We start from the raw sequence: 17,502 nt of genomic DNA on the forward strand, positions 1-17,502 counted from the left end.
CCTAACATAAAAACGGCTGTGCCGAGTGACCGACCCCTTGGAACATACATTTCTCTTGAAAGTATTGACCCACGTTTTCACCATTGGAGGTTTCAGTTAATTTCTACCCTATAGGGTAACCAACGTATTTTGGACCCCATCAGCAGCTGTACATAATTTGGACACTTACAGCCAAATCTAATGGAAGTGTCCAAATTATGTACAGTTGCTGAAGGGGTCCAAAATAGGTTGGTTACCCTAATTCGTATTTCCAGAACCGAAACAGTATCTTGGCAACTCGATAGTTCATCAGTTATGCTGCAGCTGCTGCTACTGGTGAACAGGTTCCGTCAATTTAGAATTTATTTTCAGTTTTGTTATAAAATAATAAAACTTTGGGCTAGTGACAAAACCTTAGATAATAGAAAAAAGATAGAGAATAATATGGTATGTGACGATTTAGTGCTTGACTTTTAGAGTGGTTGTAATCAGTGCTGAGAAATGTGATGGATTGGTTAGTAGCGAAGTGGCGATTGCCTTCAGCAGCTGAAAAATGTACGTTTTTGGACAACAATTTTTAATTCATCATATTTCTTGCGGGAAACTCAGCAAATTGTGTTTGTGTGAATTAAATGTATGGTTAAGTGATTTGTGAAGATGTTCCTATCAAAAGATTTTAAAAATATGAATAAAAAAGTGCATTTTTGGCCCATTTCTTTTCAACTGATTAAAATAGGTGACACTGCTTAACTCGTTCCTTACCCTAGTTAGTGAATGATATTCTGCCAAACCTGTTCTCTACTTTTCCAAGATAAATAGCGATCCGTTGTGCAGATGGTGTTACTGTTTAACGTATTTCGATTCAAATTTTCGGACACTAGGGAAAGTGTACCAGTTATGGCGATAGCACCAGTTATTGCTATAATGTAACAAAAAGTGAAAATATAAGGAAATAAAACATTTTCGGGTGGTTAAATGTAATAAGATATGAATAGTAATAGCACAGAGAACAGATTACCAGGTAATTGACAAAAAGTGTGTAAAAGGTTTTCATGTAATCTACGAGTAATCCTTCAATAGAGCACCCTGTCGTGCTCCGAGACGGATTTGCTGCTGTCCTTCAGCCAGCCTTTATTTGCCAGCGCCGCCGTCCATCCCTTCTGCTGTTCCGGGGTGAACAGCAGAGTACCGCGCCACCGGTGTGGATCCGCTTCCTTGGGTTGAGCAGTGGTCTTACCCTCCAAAGGGGCCACTGGTTTCGCTGCCTGCTGCTGGTCCATGATTCAGCTGCTGCTTGCTGCTTCTCCAAAAGTCGTCACAAGAATGAGGATTCACATGGATGACGTCCGTTTATATAGCATCGCTCGGCAGCTGACGCACCGTTGCCATATTGGACTATAATACGTTGCATTGACAGTGTTGTCAGAGCAGACCGATGTGAATCGCTTTATTATTTTTTTTCTAGTTCATGATGTTTATTCATCATTAATTATTATTATTATTCTTATCTCCCACACACCCCTCGAGCAGTAAGTGGCAAACTAAATCTTGATGTCGCTGCCGTCGCTGCTATGTAACTCCAGCACAAAGAAATATTGATAAAGGTACATGAATATTTGTTGATGCGTTTGGCAAACTATTTCTGGAGGGCGCTACCGACAGATTTTACACACAAAAAATAGATTACTTCCTTCGAGCCTGTTAATCTGTTCTCTGTGGTAATAGCACCCAGTAAACCATTTGGTTTGTATATCTCGATTGCAACTGAGGTATACGAAATCATATCTGAACGAAAAAGTTATATTTCACGCCATATAAGAACATATATGTACCAAAGTGGAGGCGATATACGTGCGAAAATTTTGACAACTATTTGTAATTCTATTTTGCGCAGTTTTTATAACACGCAACTAAATACTCCTGAATATATGATTAAGATATAATCAAATATTGCAATTGTCTATCCTGCTTTATAATTCACAGTCATTAATTGTATATAAAGACACCCACGACTGCAAAACAACTTATTGTTCACTTCGATTTGACATACACTAATCATTATACAATTCCAATGTGAAATTGACATGAACACGATTTAAAGTGAACTTTCTATTACGATTTTGTGTTATCTGGGCACATTCATTACTCAAAATAATAGTAATTAATTGTTATGAGAGTTTTCATAAATATTTATTGTTTTTCTGTACTCGTGTATCATGTTGTTCATATTTGTATGGTTTTGCTAACGCACATATCATGTAAAAATAGTCTCTCACAACAGTATGTTCGGAATATCTATCAATGAATTTCACGTAAGGCATTACAAAGAGTTGTATTTTTGCATGAACAGTGAAATTCTTTATTATTTTATCTAATTGTCGGATTTATCGCTATCACTATAACTGGTGAAAAAAACGCAATGTTGCCTACTTGGCATCATGCGAAATGGAATACAGCGCGCAAAGAAATGTTGGAGCACCAGTCGTCGTCATAGTGAACATAAACAAATAACGTGGTCGACAGTTATCGTTGTGTTGTGTATTTTCGGCTAATTTTCGAGGTTTTAACACAGAGAACAGACATTCATCTTAATCTCGCGGGATGTGTAAAAGCTCTACCGCTATTCTGAATGTATGTGGTAATGCTCCCGTTACGTGGCGCTCGCATCATAAAGAAGGCTAGCTTTGGTTGCCAAAGCACATATTACATTTCAACTAAACCATTATAAAGTTGCTAGGGTAACTAACAGATTGTTTACCTAATCAAACAATCTAAAACGAAGGAAAACAAAATTTATCACAAACGGTAATCACTGAAGAATCTGAAACACGGTTTTTTTTTATCGAAGACTAAAATCGGGCGGGAAGCGACCTGATTCAAGACTTTGTCATCCCAACAGGAGGTTTCCCGGAAAGCTTGAAGCTACCGGTACCTGTGCAGTCGCGGTGGGGTCAGCTACCGAAATTGCAGATGCATTTATTTACCTCCACTAGTTTTTCAATCACAACTGCCTGTAGGTATAAAGTTTCTGGTTTACATACTCCTTAAATTTATATTTTCGAACCTTTCTTACCGTATGTTCGTACCGTAAACTCCTTGGAATAAATAAATCTTCAAATGTTTTTCTTACCATTACTCGTCAGGTTCAATAAATATTTATATTCAACAAACAACAAGGCGTTGCCTAGACCGTTGCTACAGTATAGCTGATATTAGAGTTGCCATTAATTCGAATATGTAGAGCGTAGTAAGATTATAAATTGAATTTGGCAACACGGACGTAGAGTAACTGGTGTCCCCTGAGAGAGATGTCGCTAGTGTTTTGTTCAAAAGCTTACACACCATTTGAATAATATTTTATATGAACATAAATGTCTGTTCTCTGTGGTTTTAATCCGATATTTTAAATATAAAGCAATAGCGTGATCGGGCGTCGTTCTTGTGTATAGTGTTTCCGGCCAATTTTCGTTGTTTCAATCGTGGTCGGCAGTCGCCATCTGTAGTGCTTCCAACTAATTTTTCTAGGTTGTGGTGTCTGAAATTGCATTTTCACTTCAGGTTCGTGGAATCTATTATTACTCTTAAACAGCAATAATAAATTTAATTTTTAGTATGGGAAAAGTATCTAAACAGTGCAACGAAGGTAAGGCAGAACACTTCAGAAGTAGCGATTACAAAATCCATCGCTCGGATTACAGGAGAAAATGGGAAAACCAAATTATCGGTGTACGCAGCTTGCAACCTGTATAACGTTCCGATGTCCACGGCGCGGTATCGCTTGAGCGATCAGAGGAAGAATAAGAGTGTTCCGGGACCACGATTGGTACTGACCAGAGAAGAAGTAAAAATAGCCGAACCCTGTTCCATGAATACGATGTCTGATAGCCAGCCATCCACGTCCGAAGTTTCCAACAATTCAAATAATGTTGCTGGCGACATAGACAACAATCCGGAGGTGTTCGTATTCGGTACTCGGCGTTTGTCACAGGTTTTAGAACTTCCACCTACCCCACGCCTTGTTGAAAAGCACCGTAATTATTCGAAACGGTACCATCCTGTGCTAACTGCTAGGGAAGGACTAGAAGAAATACGGGAAAGAGAGAACGAGAAAAAGGAAATGGAGGAAAGAAAGAAGCAGAGAGCACTGGAACGCGAGGCAATAAAATTAAAGCGCGAAGAAAGCAAGCGGATGAAAGCTGAAGAACGGCAACGTAAGATGATTGAAAAGAAAGAGAAAAAAGAGTAATCAAAGCTAAAAGGAATTCGCAGAACTCGTTCTAAGTTTACGACTAAGTAATTTTAATTAAATCCCAATCCTCATAATATCCTAATATCTGACTAATTATATAATATAAGATAATTTCTTGAAAAAATTAAATTCTAAATATAACTAGATCATTGAGAAATCACAAACGCTATTTCTAAGGTCACGCTAGTTTGGGGATGTCTAAATTGATTGACGTGTAACAAGTTGCATTTGAATGGTACTAATCTTTAACCCGTATTTTTAGTTCGTATTATCACTTAGAGCCATTTTGAAATTTGCCGATAGTGGTAAACAGATTTAACCGGAAAAAGTTTCGGAGTCTTAAAACCTTGATCACAAAAGAAAGACAAGTCTACATCTTAAGTGGATGTAATCAAGTTCAATAAACTCAATACACATTTTTAAAAAGTAATCTTCTGCTTTCGGAAGAAAAAGTGGATTTTTTTTCAGAAATTTCCAGTATAGCCATAACTGGTGCACTTTTATCGCGAATATAAGAACACTATAGCCAAAACTGGTACATTAGAGTGATGTTTTCAAATCGCGCTAAAACAATAAATTATGTCTAAATTAAGAGCTTTTCAACACGTAATGACTGAAAACCGTTCAAATTTCGTTACGGAAATGTAGAGATTCAAATTGCAGTATTATATCACGTGGAAATTTCTCAAACAGTGACATTTCGTGCTAACTATAGCCATGACTGGTGCATTTACCCTAGTTTTTTAAGGAAAATGTATGGGATGTCATTGCGGTTTGTTCTGTGACGACTGCTTGAAACAGCCCGGACCACCCCAGATCTATGCTGCTGACGACTGTACGGATCGAGCGGGGTGAACCTCGGGGTGAACAGAGAAAAATAGGGTCGCATACTCTCCGCACCAAGAGAGCGGTACTGAAATGAAAAGAAGGAAGGGAGAAATCAACGTATCCTCAGTCTTGTGGTTGTGATTGATTGTGCCGCGTAAAGACGTGTACATAAAAGGAATGTGTTTACAGAGATTCCACAAACTTATTTGCCGAAAATATTATATAAAACAACAGATCGTCAAACTTAGTAAAATAAAGCGAAAAAATTTTGCTCTCCAACCCAAGTAACAACGCCTGCTGCTTTGCATGATCAAGGACTGTTTACTAGTTGGTTTGAAGCGATTAAAGCTGCAAAAAGTAGTCCAAGTCACACAGCCAGCAACAATTTAAATCCTAATTTGAAATTTTACAATTTTTCCATGGATTCTTTATCAAATTTTCTCTGGTGTAAGCTTTCTTGATGTAATCTGAACGATTACCTATCTGGTAGCCCCTTGATGAAACTGTTCAAACTCGTCTACTCTTTAATTTGCAAGTTTTATTTTGTGCGGCAGAGAAATGTATAGCATAATTTATGGTTGCCGCTGTAAACAAAAACATAAAAAAGATACACAAACAATCCTTTGCAGTGATAAGCTAGTGATAAGCCTTCCGCTCGTTGCGTGGTATCCGGGGGAACGGAACACCTGCTTTTGTTTATTCTGTTATCGATTCTGTCCTTATGTAACCGAAAGCTGGTTTGGCGACAGCAGAACTATCACATGGTCGGTTTAGGACGAACTCTGCTGTCCCCGTTGAGCATCATGATTCCCGGTATCTATAAGCACGCACGCTGTCGGAACAACATTTACCCGGGCAGTGATGTACGGCGCTATCCGGTGCCGGATGAAGAAGTGTGCTGGTCAGTGCCATATCCGGACTACCAACCGTCACTGTACGAAGCACCCGCGCTCAAGGGCAAGGAATGGGCCGATCTCCCGGTTGGTGAGTATCGTAACCGAATCGCACCGTAATTTCACATAGGATGAAATTTAATTTGTTTTTTTTTTTGTGTGTGTAGAGCATCCCAATTTTACGGCCAAATGGAACCAGCTGGACGGATCGGTGAATCGGGCTAGTTTTATCGGTGAGTACGAAATAAACGACGGCTACCCGCTGAATCCGTTCGGACGAACTGGGCTGCGAGGAAGGGGTCTGCTGGGACGTTGGGGACCGAACCATGCGGCCGATCCCGTTGTGACCAGGTGGAAAACGGATTCGCAAGGTCAACGGGTAGTGCACGAGGTGACAGGTTTGCCGTTGCTTCAAATGTGTGCCATCGAGCGGCACGACTGTGGTGAATGGGCCATCCCCGGGGGGATGGTGGATCCGGGCGAGGTGGTTAGTACCACACTGAAGCGGGAATTTCTAGAGGAAGCGATGGCTAGTACCAGTGAAACTGGTGAGGTTGAGAAGTTCTTCGCTACGGGGACGGAAGTTTACAAGGGGTATGTTGACGATCCGAGAAATACGGATAATGCTTGGATGGAAACGGTGGCGGTGAATTTTCACGATGAGCTGGGAACGGTTGTGGCTGGGTTTAACCTGCACGCTGGCGACGATGCAGCCAAGGTGAAATGGATGGATGTCAATGGGGAAGTTAAGCTCTATGCTAGCCATGCTAGCATCGTTCGGAAGGTGGTTGACATGCTGGACGGTCACTGGTAAGTGATTCGCAACTAATTTATTTCTTGATTGTTTATTGAGTAAAATAATAACATGTAGTACAGTTTTTAATTTGAATTTGCTGCGATTTTAGCTTTATCTTTCTTCGAAAACGCCCTAAAATGTGTGTTGCTCTTTTCAACGAATGGGTGATTTTCAATTTGGTGAAATAATTCTAATGTAAATAATACGGTCTGCTATCTTGCTCCGTTGGATACTTATTTCTATTTACTGTTTATTGCGTTTGCATGGCTTGAATGGCGTTCAAAGAATCACAAAGCGTTTGAGTTAAGCAAACAATGGAGATTACTGCTTTTTAACAGGCAATATGCAATTTTCACTTCCACGCACAAAGTAATAAACTGGTTCTCCAGATGATTTATTTTTTCTTCGTTCTATAAAGAAAAATGAGATTCGCTATGTTTTACCCAAGATAAGATTACCATTTCAAATTATGTGTATTTGACTATTTTGTTCAAGTTTCTATTGAATCCGGCTCAGCGGTCATTCTTCCATGAAATTTTCTATACTCTTTAGTTTCCACCATCATAGATAGTTAACGTGAACTAAGAAGAATGCTTTAAAGAATTTGTTGCTCAATTTTCATCATAAATTTTCTCAATATCACTTTTCTTATACTGATGGTAGGGGAAGGGCGGTAAAGACGGACACCTTAAGGTCAAGAGTCAATATCTACTCAAATATAACTGTATTGATTGCAATTTTCATACAAACTGAAACTTTAAGTCTCTGTCTAATAAAGTTACAGCGTGTACTAGAAAATTTCTTCCAAAATTTATACTTTCTTTAATATTATAAACATTATGTATAAATCAGAGTTTCTGCGCATGGGCGGGAAAAACGGACACTTGATATGGGAAAGACGGACACTCGCGAAAAGGCGTCACGCGCCGACGAATTATCAGTATTAAGAAAGATTAACATATTTCATCATGTATTTAGGAAAGAATTGGCTTGGGAAAACCCCCTACCCAATTTCCCCTTTGAGCGAGGAAATAAAATGGTTCCCTTTTATAATCTTCAATATTTTAATTGGTGATGAATTAATCGTTTTTAAAAGTTGGCCTATTCCAACTGTTAAATGACTTCTGGATACTTTTACATGTATAATATGCAAGTATTTGCAATTTAAATCGTTGTTAGGCAAAATGAATACGGAATCTTTGTGTCCGTCTTTCCCTACCTTCGGGTGTCCGTCTTTCCCGACTTGGATACCATTTTTTCAAACTTTAATAACTTTTTACTGAATATTCAAAAATTCACTAGATTTCCAATGGACATTCAGTGAAGGGTCAAACTAACGTAATGTCGTCGTTATAGCACGAAAGTATTGCTTTTTAACGATTTACCAGCTATTTTCTTCACACACAAAATTACATCGGTTAGCGTATTTAGGCATTTTTTCTTTGTTTTGCTTATAAATTTGACAGCTGCGCTGCTAGAAATCGGCAGTTTAATTCAAAAGTGTTTATTCAGTCTATAGAAACATTTCCCATCATTGGTTTGCTTCAAAAAATTATTGTTTATGAAATATGATAAGTGTCCGTCTTTCCCGCAGTGTCCGTCTTTACTGCCCTTCCCCTATAGTTAAACAAACAATATTGATATTCATTTTGTATTAAAAACAGAGGCTAATTTGATAATATACCTATCTCATTATTATTTATCAGCAAAATAATTAGCTCTTCCATCATTATCATGGCCTGCTGTTACATCTTTCCCCTTATAAGAAGATATCAAAAAAGATCAACCAAAATGGAAATCTCGCGTTACTTTGTTTATCTGGTTTTGGTTATTTCTCCACAATTCATCTGACAATTTTGTCTTAATGAATAATGTAGTTATAAATTAAATAATTCAATCTGCAATGCTGCTCAACTTGAACGCAGATTCGACTGATGCCAACAGGCGAATCATCGCAAAAATGGGTTAATGGTAACCATAGCAGGTACGGTGAAATTCAGACTGCATTATAGACCGCTGTCGTAATGTACTTCTTGAGCATGGAAATAAAGCAGAAATAAAAGCCGTGGGCAATTCATGTCGCGGCTAGCAGTTCAACAACAAAAGTAGTTGGCTGTACCCTGTTCGAAGACATGCGTGTCGAGAATACGAAATTGGCATCTGGAGGATACGCGGCAGAATTTCGAAGGATCATGCCACGGAAGATTCCTGAGAGCAATCCGTATGCATGAATTTGAACTCGTTTGAACTATTACTGGGGTGTTCTGAAGGATCGGTCTAGCGAGGACACAATACACTATGCTTTCAGGCTATGCGCATCTGTATAGTCATCGGCACTTTTAGAAATAAAGCCAAGTTGTCGGTTTGCTTTTGATATAATCGGCATGTAATGAGCATGAAGGGTAAACTTTGGATCCAATAGAATACCAAGATCCGTTACATGGTCCATTCTGTTGAGAAGAGTACTGTTGATGTAGCATTCGAAGGTGAACGATTCTATAGAACGATGAAAAGTCATCACGTTACATTTTGCGATACTGATAAGGAGGTTGTTCATTTGACAGTAATTACCGAATACATTCAGCAACATTTGTAAGTGGAGACAGTCCTCAACACAACGCACCACTACGTACATCTTTAAATCACTTTCAATTATCGGTATAGTTAAGCTTACGCTTATTGCGAAGCAAGAATGCAACATCGTTGAAGACGGTGATGAACAAAAGTGATCTTAAATTGCTCACTTGCGGGACGCCAGAGGCATTAACAAGTAGTGAAAAAACGCAGGAGCTAAGTACAATGAAAACCATACCAATAGCTTGCTGGAGGCTCCTATTTGACACAGTTTGCGAAGTCATACTTTATGGTAAATTTTGTTGAAGGCCGCTTTCAAATCGGGAATAAAACCATGCTGGTTAGATGCAATATAAGACCGTGGCTTGAAGAATGCGTTCGAACAACTTCGAAGCGGCTGAGAAGCTGGTTATCCCACGGTGGTTTTTCAAGTCACGACGATCACCATTTATATAGTATGACTAGCTGACCCGACAAACTTCGTATTGCCACAAATTAACCTGTGTTGTACATAAATCATGAATCTCGGATGATCTTTGTCACAATCTCGAGTTTTGCAAGTTTCTGACGAGTTCAACCTTAGATAATTCATTTTGGCAGTTACATAACTATGAAAGCATCCCAGGTAACCAATAAGCATCACCACTGCTATTCAAATGTAGGCCAATAAGCATTTAAGTCACCTTAAATGCTACTTAAATGCTATTTTGGCAAAATATACAGCTACTGTACTGATAACCTTCTTATAGTGCTGACAATGCTAATTTACAGCTAATTACCGACACGAAGAATTTGAATACAATTTTGAATGCCAATTTACAACACCTATGCAGTCAAAAAGCTAATATACAACAACGTGCAGCATAAAATGCCAGATACGCTGATTTGCTGCTTATGTTAATGCTTATTAGTTACCAGGAATGGGTAGTTTAATATACAAATTTGCAATTTTTCCTCACAGTAAAGTAGAAAACAACTCCCCTGTCCCCTCATTGCATAGCCAGAAAGCGGATAGTAATATTCGCCATGATTGTACACCATTTCGCCGAATATCATTTTGCGAAAAACCTTAAGCGGATGTACCATTTCACGGAAAACTTTTTTGTGGAAAGTACCATTTCGCGATCCTCTCCTTACTCCCTGTCGCTCGTTCCAGGAAACCCAGGTAGACCTAGGAAAACGAATAAACCTAGACAGTAGTAATTTCTGCGAGGAGTTGCCTCCCCCCAGTGGGCGGTGCTTCCGACGGCGGGTCACCGGCAACACTCGCGGCCGTCTCGTCCTGAATGATCTAGTGTTACTATAGATAGTTTTTGTGGTCTTGTTATTGACTAATGTTTTATAGAAAAGTCTCGAATTTCTCGAGTTCTATTAGTTTTTGAGTTTCGCAAAAATTTCTGTTTTATTTGTATGAGAGTCCATATCCCCCTACCACAGGGGTCAGAGGTCTCTAACTATCATAAAATAAATTCAAGACTCCAAAATCTCCCACATGCCAAATTTGGTTCCATTTGCTTGATTAGTTCTCAAGTTGTAAGGAAATTTGAATTTCGTTTGTATGGGAGCCCCCACTCCTAAACAGGGGAGGGGTCTTAATTCATCATAGAAAAAATTTTTGCCTCCAAAACCCTCCAAATGCCAAATTTGGTTCTATTTGCTTGATTAATTCTCGAGTTATGAGGAAATTTGAATTATCATTTGTATAGGAGCCCCCCTTCTAAAGTGGGGAGGGGTCCTAATTCACCATAGAAAATATTCTTGCCTACAAAAACACCCACATGCTAAATTTGGTTCCATTTGCTTGATTAGTTCTAGAGTTATGAGGAAATTTGTATTTCGTTTGTATGGGAGCCCCCCCTCCTACAGTTGGGAGGGGTTCTAATTCACCATAGAAAATATTCTTGCCCTAGAAAACTTTCACATGCCAAAGTTTATTCCATTTGCTTGATTAGTTCTCGAGTTATGAGGAAATTTGTATTTTATTTGTATAGGAGCCCCCCTCCTAAAGTGGGGAGGGATCCCAATTCATCATAGAAAAAAATGTCTCCAAAAACACCCACATGCCAAATTTTGTTCTATTTGCTTGATTAGTTCTCGAGTTATGCAGAAATATGTGTTTCATTTGTATGGGAGCCCCCTCTTAGTGGGGAGAGGGGTCTCTAACCATCACTAAAACCTTTTTGGTCCCAAAAACCTCTACATACAAATTTTCTCGCCGATTGGTTCAGTAGTTTTTGATTCTATAAGGAACATCCCGACAGACAGACAGACAGAAATCCATTTTTATATAGAAGATGATAGTTTCCAACTCGTAAGAAATCCTACTCGAATGACCGACTGAGAATGAAAGCGAAAGGTTCAGTAACTGCGCCATCCGGTGTGGGACCATAGGAATTATATATTTTCTTTGACACTACACTCAAATACTTTTTTTACTCGGTTTGGTTTTTCGATTATTAGGAACGGGGTTGTAATTTAGGGACTATTTATTTATTTCTCGATACATTTGGGAGAGGCCCGACATCTATCATGTACATAGTTTGTAAATGGTCATTAAGTAGCACCGTTCTTGAGTAATCGAAAAAAACAAACCGTGTAAAAAAAGACTCGAGTGTACAACCCTACAACTATCATTGGAAGCAAGATATCGAAGCTATCCATTTCTACCGAATCCAGCGGAAAATTTGACTCAGCATACTCAGTATCTGAATAGGACGATTGTTCGGATTACAAAACAGAAGCAAAATGCAACGCAAAAAATTGCCCGCTTTTGCTTCACAAGTTGGTTCTGTGGGAAAATAGAAGGACAGAAATCGCGACGACTATTCCGGACTAATGAGATGCGCAAGTTCTATATGAGTAGGTAAAATAAATCTCGTAAAAGATATACACCGAAATCTGATATGAGTAGGGACGAGGAGCGAAACCTGGTCACAAACGAGGGTGAAGCGAGCACTAGTGAAAGCTATTCTTCGATGAGAATCTCGACGGTGACAGTTAACAGAAATAGACGGAACGGAAATTAACCTAGGAATGCCTACAAACGATAACAACGTGCTGGTTTCCGATCGGCGAAATTCGACGAGAAATCGGTCAGCTGAACTCTACAAATATGGCCAAAAAGCACTAAGTAGCAATGACACTCCACTAGATAAATTCAAGGATTTGGAAAGAGGAGAAACTGCCGGAGGAGTGGTTTTCTCCATCTATAAAAATGGCGATCGGTTATCGCAGCATTACACTGATAGCAAGACAATTCGTAGGGCAGTACCATGCGACCTTTATGGAAACCCGTGCTACTACGGATCAAATTTACACTCTCCGACAAATCTTCCAGAAATGTCGGGAGTACAACCTGTCCACGCATTATAATTCCGTGGATTTCAGGGCAGAATACGATACAATCGAGCGCGAACAGCTATGGCAGATAATGCACGAGGACGACCTCGACGATCGTCACTAGAAACCTTCAGATGGCGGAGGCAATCTACGCCAGACTGAAACAGAAGCTACGAGGATTGGGTTACAAATCAATGCGTCGAACCACCAAACCGACCAAATATATGGTAGGAAGAGGCTCCAGAGAAGGCAACGTTTGCCTCCCCCGGATAGTGACAATTGACGGCGTTGAACTGCAAGTCGTTGATGAATTCATATATTTGGGATCTCTTGTCACCGCTGACAATAATACGAGTACGGAAATTCAACGACGCATTTAAACTGGAAATCGAGCCTACTTTTCCCTCCGGAAGACGCTTCGATCAAGGAGCATACGCCACCGCACGAAGCTGACGGACAGTAGGTTACGGAAGATATACTGGCACTTGCCGTATTTGAATGAAAGGTGTTGCGGACTATTTTTGGAGGAGTACAAACGGATAGCAAAGAGTGGCGTAAGCGTATGAACCACGCGTTCTAGGCACTACTTGATTCCCATCGTACATCTAGTGAAAGTTGAAACGCTAAGGTGGACCGCGCCGCGAGAATGACAGACGACTGTGCAGAGAAATTTGTTCAAGAACCTCACCAGCACCAGGAATAGAGAGGCTCGACGTGCTAGATGACTCGACCAGATTGAAGCCCATTCGCAGATGTCGAGGCACTCAACGAATTATCGACGAGTAGCCCAGGACCGACTGTCGCAGTGGCCTTTTAACCCAATGCCCTTTTGGCATACAAAAAAAAGCCCAGGACCGAGCGTTATAGAGACAGATTCTTGATACAGCATGCGAGTCACCCCGGCTCTATGCTACTAGAAGAAGGCGTAAGGTACGAGATGCTTCGACGGAAAGAAGAATGAACGTTCATCAGGTTTCCAGTATAGTTTGACTTCACCGGCCTCAAGTGATCTGGAATGCTTCGGGAAATTGTTACTTGAAACTACATTTACCAAGCTGCGCATGGATATGGATCAGAAATTGAGTTTGTCCATTATTTTAATACTTAATAAGGACTGTTCAAATCGTGACTGTTTTGAATTAAGACCTTCTTTAGTAACGTTACCAATCGTGATGTTTTTTCTGAATTCCGCCAAAAGCATGACACTGTCATCGGAAGCTGAGACTGATAAAACTTGACTTGATAAAAGGACAATCAGCTATGAGTGATAGAGTCCTGTTTAAGGTTAACGACTTAAAGATTAAGACGCGAAAACATCCGCTCCGTTTTTAGAGTAGGCATCCGCAGGAGCAGTTGAACTTTAGGAGCTCCATCGAGACCCAATCAATCTTCCAATCAACAATTGCAAATTAATTGTTGAAAAGCATTGCCCCAAAAATTTTCTGCTGGTACTACAGTTGGGATGCAGTTTGGTCCGGTCCAACGTTAGACATATCTTCCGAAGAACGTGACGTGACGTGAATATGCTGAGATCTCCTTTTTCCTTGGAGCCAAAATGGTTTATATTTTACTGTTGAAAGTAGACCCTGATTTAAATTTATGTCTAAACTCCAACAAAGCTAGGAAGTTCAATTGCATATTACAGAAAAAAACAGACATTTTGCCACACTAAATAATGAAAGTATTCGTTTCGCAACAAAATATAACTGCAAATTAGCTACGTTTTTTTGTTTTTCACAATTTGCTTTCTAGACTGAGCTAATCATTCATGGCGCATTACGTGACACTCAGCTAGATTTGCATAGCGGAACAATATACATAATAATTAAATAGGGCGCACAAGTAGTCAGTGCCCTTGCGCTTTCATTTTACACTAAGCTTCACGCTGTTTTTGTTTTCTTTTTCTTTATCATTTAGTTATGTTTTGTTTACTGGTTGTTTGCGTTTTAGGCTCAGTATTTGTTGTAACAGTTAAATTATCTCTTTTATGTATCGTTTCGTCCGTGTTCGGGCATAATAGAGAAAGAGATTCCTAGTGTGAGAGTTTTGCCCAGAGCCAAAATCCATTTCAATGTTTTGCGATGACTAGTCAATGCTAATATTTTCAACTTTAATTTGCTTCACGTTCTTTTTTACTGCGTCAGATGATTAATTCAATAATTACTTTTCCTTTATCTACAATGCTCGACCGACATGATGAGGAATTATCAAGAATTTTTGCGGTATGGTGTTTCTCTAGTAACTGTCACTAATAAACCTAATAAATTGTTCAATTATTTGAACTTTCCATACAACTTTTCCCTCACAAGCGAGTATATGATCACAATCTAACTCAGGTTGAGTACAATAGTAAATAAGGTTACACGATAAAGGCTAAATGCTTCTCAGAATTCTACAACTAACGAGAACAAAGTGAAAATAAACAAAATCTCTATATATACAAATAAATTAAAACAACAAAAACCTATAACGCGATTGCACTTAAAGCAGAAATAAAAACAAAACATATGCAGCTGATATGACCGCACTTCGAGAAGGTCTTCGCTCGACCCAGATTGTAGATAAACGTTTTCATCGTATCCCTTCCTTTTAACCCTCTGAAAAATTTCACTTTTCACCAAAAAATACAACAGTCTTATCTTTTAAAACCACTAAAATTAGGGTAAAACTCTGGAATAAATTTTGCACCTTCTACCACGCACAACACCGCCGTCAGACCATAAAACCACGGACCCCACAGAACACACGAACGAACGAACGAACGAACGCGGACACACAATCTACTTTTTAACAGACTTTCTCGGCTCGTCGTCGTCACTGTGTTCCTCCTGCAGCAGCAGCGAGTCCGGGTGTCGAACGGCACTAGCTTTTTTGTTCGTACCCCGCTGCCAGGTGAACACCCGAGCGAGCTGGGCAAACTTCTTCCGCGATATCTTACCCATATGGCGCAGCCGTTCCTTGAAGGCGGCATCGTCGGAAACCTTGCCCTGGTGGTCCTTTTCCAGCGCGGACAGGAACTCCTGGTTCCATCTCAGTTCCGCCATGAACTCCTCGTTCTGCAGCATCATCGCAAACTGTTCGTCACCAAGATCGAATTCGGTATTACGGCAAGCGTCACTGTTAAGCCGAAGGAAGCTGGGCGGCAGAGGGCCCAACATCGGTGGATTCCATCGGCGGTTGGCCGGAGATTTCTCTGCTTCTCGACTGGGTACGGCACCGATAACCAACGTTCTCGGACTACTGGTAGCACTGGTGCTACCGGGAGATTTCTTAATCTTGGGGGATGCCCCCAATGCCGTCGATTTAGGCGAGGTACTGAGCAGTGTTGCTGCTGGACTACTGGATAAATTAAGCAATGTACCAGTTCCGGTCGGCGGATTTGGTCCACCTGTCGGTGGAGTCCTGCCCGTCTCTCCATCTAACTCTTGGCGAAGTTTCTCATTCTGCAACATATGTATTGATTAACAAACCACCCACACACAAAGCTCCACTACGGCATACCTGATTATCGGTGCTCATCGCTAACAGCTGATCGATTGTCGCATCCACTGCGCCCTGGTTTGCTCGAAGCACTGCCTCTATCACGTCCCTATCCATGTCCGGGAACATATTCTTAAAATCTGCCATCGCTTGTGCAAACTCTAACTGCATCGTCGAGGCCATCCCGCTACTCAAGTGCTTGTTTTTGGAAGTAATTCAAAACTACAGACTAATTATAAGGGTAGGAGTACACGTCCAATGTCACCCAGACGGAGCGCGAGATGCTCGACTGCGCGAAGCTGTAAATGGATTAGCAGGAATGCAATGTTTGCGATGCGATAAACGGAATCTACAATCAGATTAGTAAATATTTACGTAATTGCGCGAGACCCGAAAGCTGGAACGCGAGGCAAGCAAGGAAAAACCCGTTCACGCTCTCCTTCCTCCTTTTACGTACGATATTCGTTTCGTTTCCTATCTGCGGATTGCCCAGTCAGCAGTCGTTTTTTGCCCTTTCCTTTGTAGGACTTCTTTTGACTTTTTGCTTCGATTAACCAGTAGCTCACTTCCGATGTCGAATTTTACAGCTCATCAATGTCACCCATTGTTAGATAAGCAATACCTAGCATTGTTTTGCACGAAAAAGTAGACTGAAACACTAATTTTAGAGAAAATTTTCCGAAAATAATGACTTTTAATTATTTTTGTTTTGCGTATTCCGCAAATGACAGCTTGTCAAGAATGAAAACTTTCTACCCCAGAAAAATATTTGACGGGTTTCGTTTTCTTCGTCGACGTATTGCCCGACAGCGGACTCGACCGAGTCGACTTGTCGCTGTTTGTTGAGGCCGTTGAGGCCGAACATCCAAAGGTGGTCAACATTAGAGTGACTATATACAGAGTGGCGACAAGTCATCCCAAATGTATGCAATGCGGCTTTTCCAAGGTATTTCTTTCTCTTTCCTGCATACGCGTTGGATAAGTCGTCTGCTCGATTGGAATGACACTGACAGATAATTATCATTCCAATTTTGACATTGTCGCCACTCTGTATATAGTCACTCTAGTCAACATAAATATTTCTCGCCTGATTTTTGAATAGGTCCTAACTGAAAATGAGAGTTTCTCTTTATGTCACCTCTCTTGCGTCTATTGCGGCTGCATGAAAGCATTTTAAATGCATTTTTCCTTGGCGATTAGCTAGCATATGACGCCAATAATCATATTGCGCGAAAAAGATGCCGTCAAGTGTATTTGCAGTGTCGTGATAGACGTAAGAGAGGACACGCAAAGAAAATCTCTCTTTTGCAGTTATGATCTATCCACCTTTTCGCGCGCTTAATGGCGACTGGCGGATAGGGGAA

The 17,502-nt window shown here is 40.3% G+C and overlaps 2 protein-coding genes across 2 annotated transcripts; one reads left to right on the top strand and one right to left on the bottom strand.

Annotated features, from left to right (window-relative positions):
* Positions 1–5,672: 5,672 nt before the first annotated feature.
* Positions 5,673–6,826, top strand: LOC128733569 (ADP-ribose pyrophosphatase, mitochondrial). The gene is made up of 2 exons (XM_053827235.1): positions 5,673–6,040; positions 6,117–6,826. Exons 1-2 carry the CDS (start codon positions 5,818–5,820, stop codon positions 6,761–6,763), a joined length of 870 nt encoding a protein of 289 aa, XP_053683210.1. The 5' UTR covers positions 5,673–5,817; the 3' UTR covers positions 6,764–6,826.
* LOC128733570 (CUE domain-containing protein 1) lies at positions 6,782–16,822 on the bottom strand. The gene is made up of 3 exons (XM_053827236.1): positions 16,514–16,822; positions 16,160–16,437; positions 6,782–16,101 (listed from the first exon to the last, which is right to left on the bottom strand). The coding sequence occupies exons 2-3, from the start codon at positions 16,319–16,321 to the stop codon at positions 15,439–15,441; spliced, it is 825 nt and encodes a 274-aa protein (XP_053683211.1). The 5' UTR covers positions 16,322–16,437; positions 16,514–16,822; the 3' UTR covers positions 6,782–15,438.
* Positions 16,823–17,502: the final 680 nt, after the last annotated feature.

Source organism: Sabethes cyaneus, chromosome 2 (assembly GCF_943734655.1).
Source record: "Sabethes cyaneus chromosome 2, idSabCyanKW18_F2, whole genome shotgun sequence".
NCBI classification, from domain to species: domain Eukaryota; kingdom Metazoa; phylum Arthropoda; class Insecta; order Diptera; family Culicidae; genus Sabethes; species Sabethes cyaneus.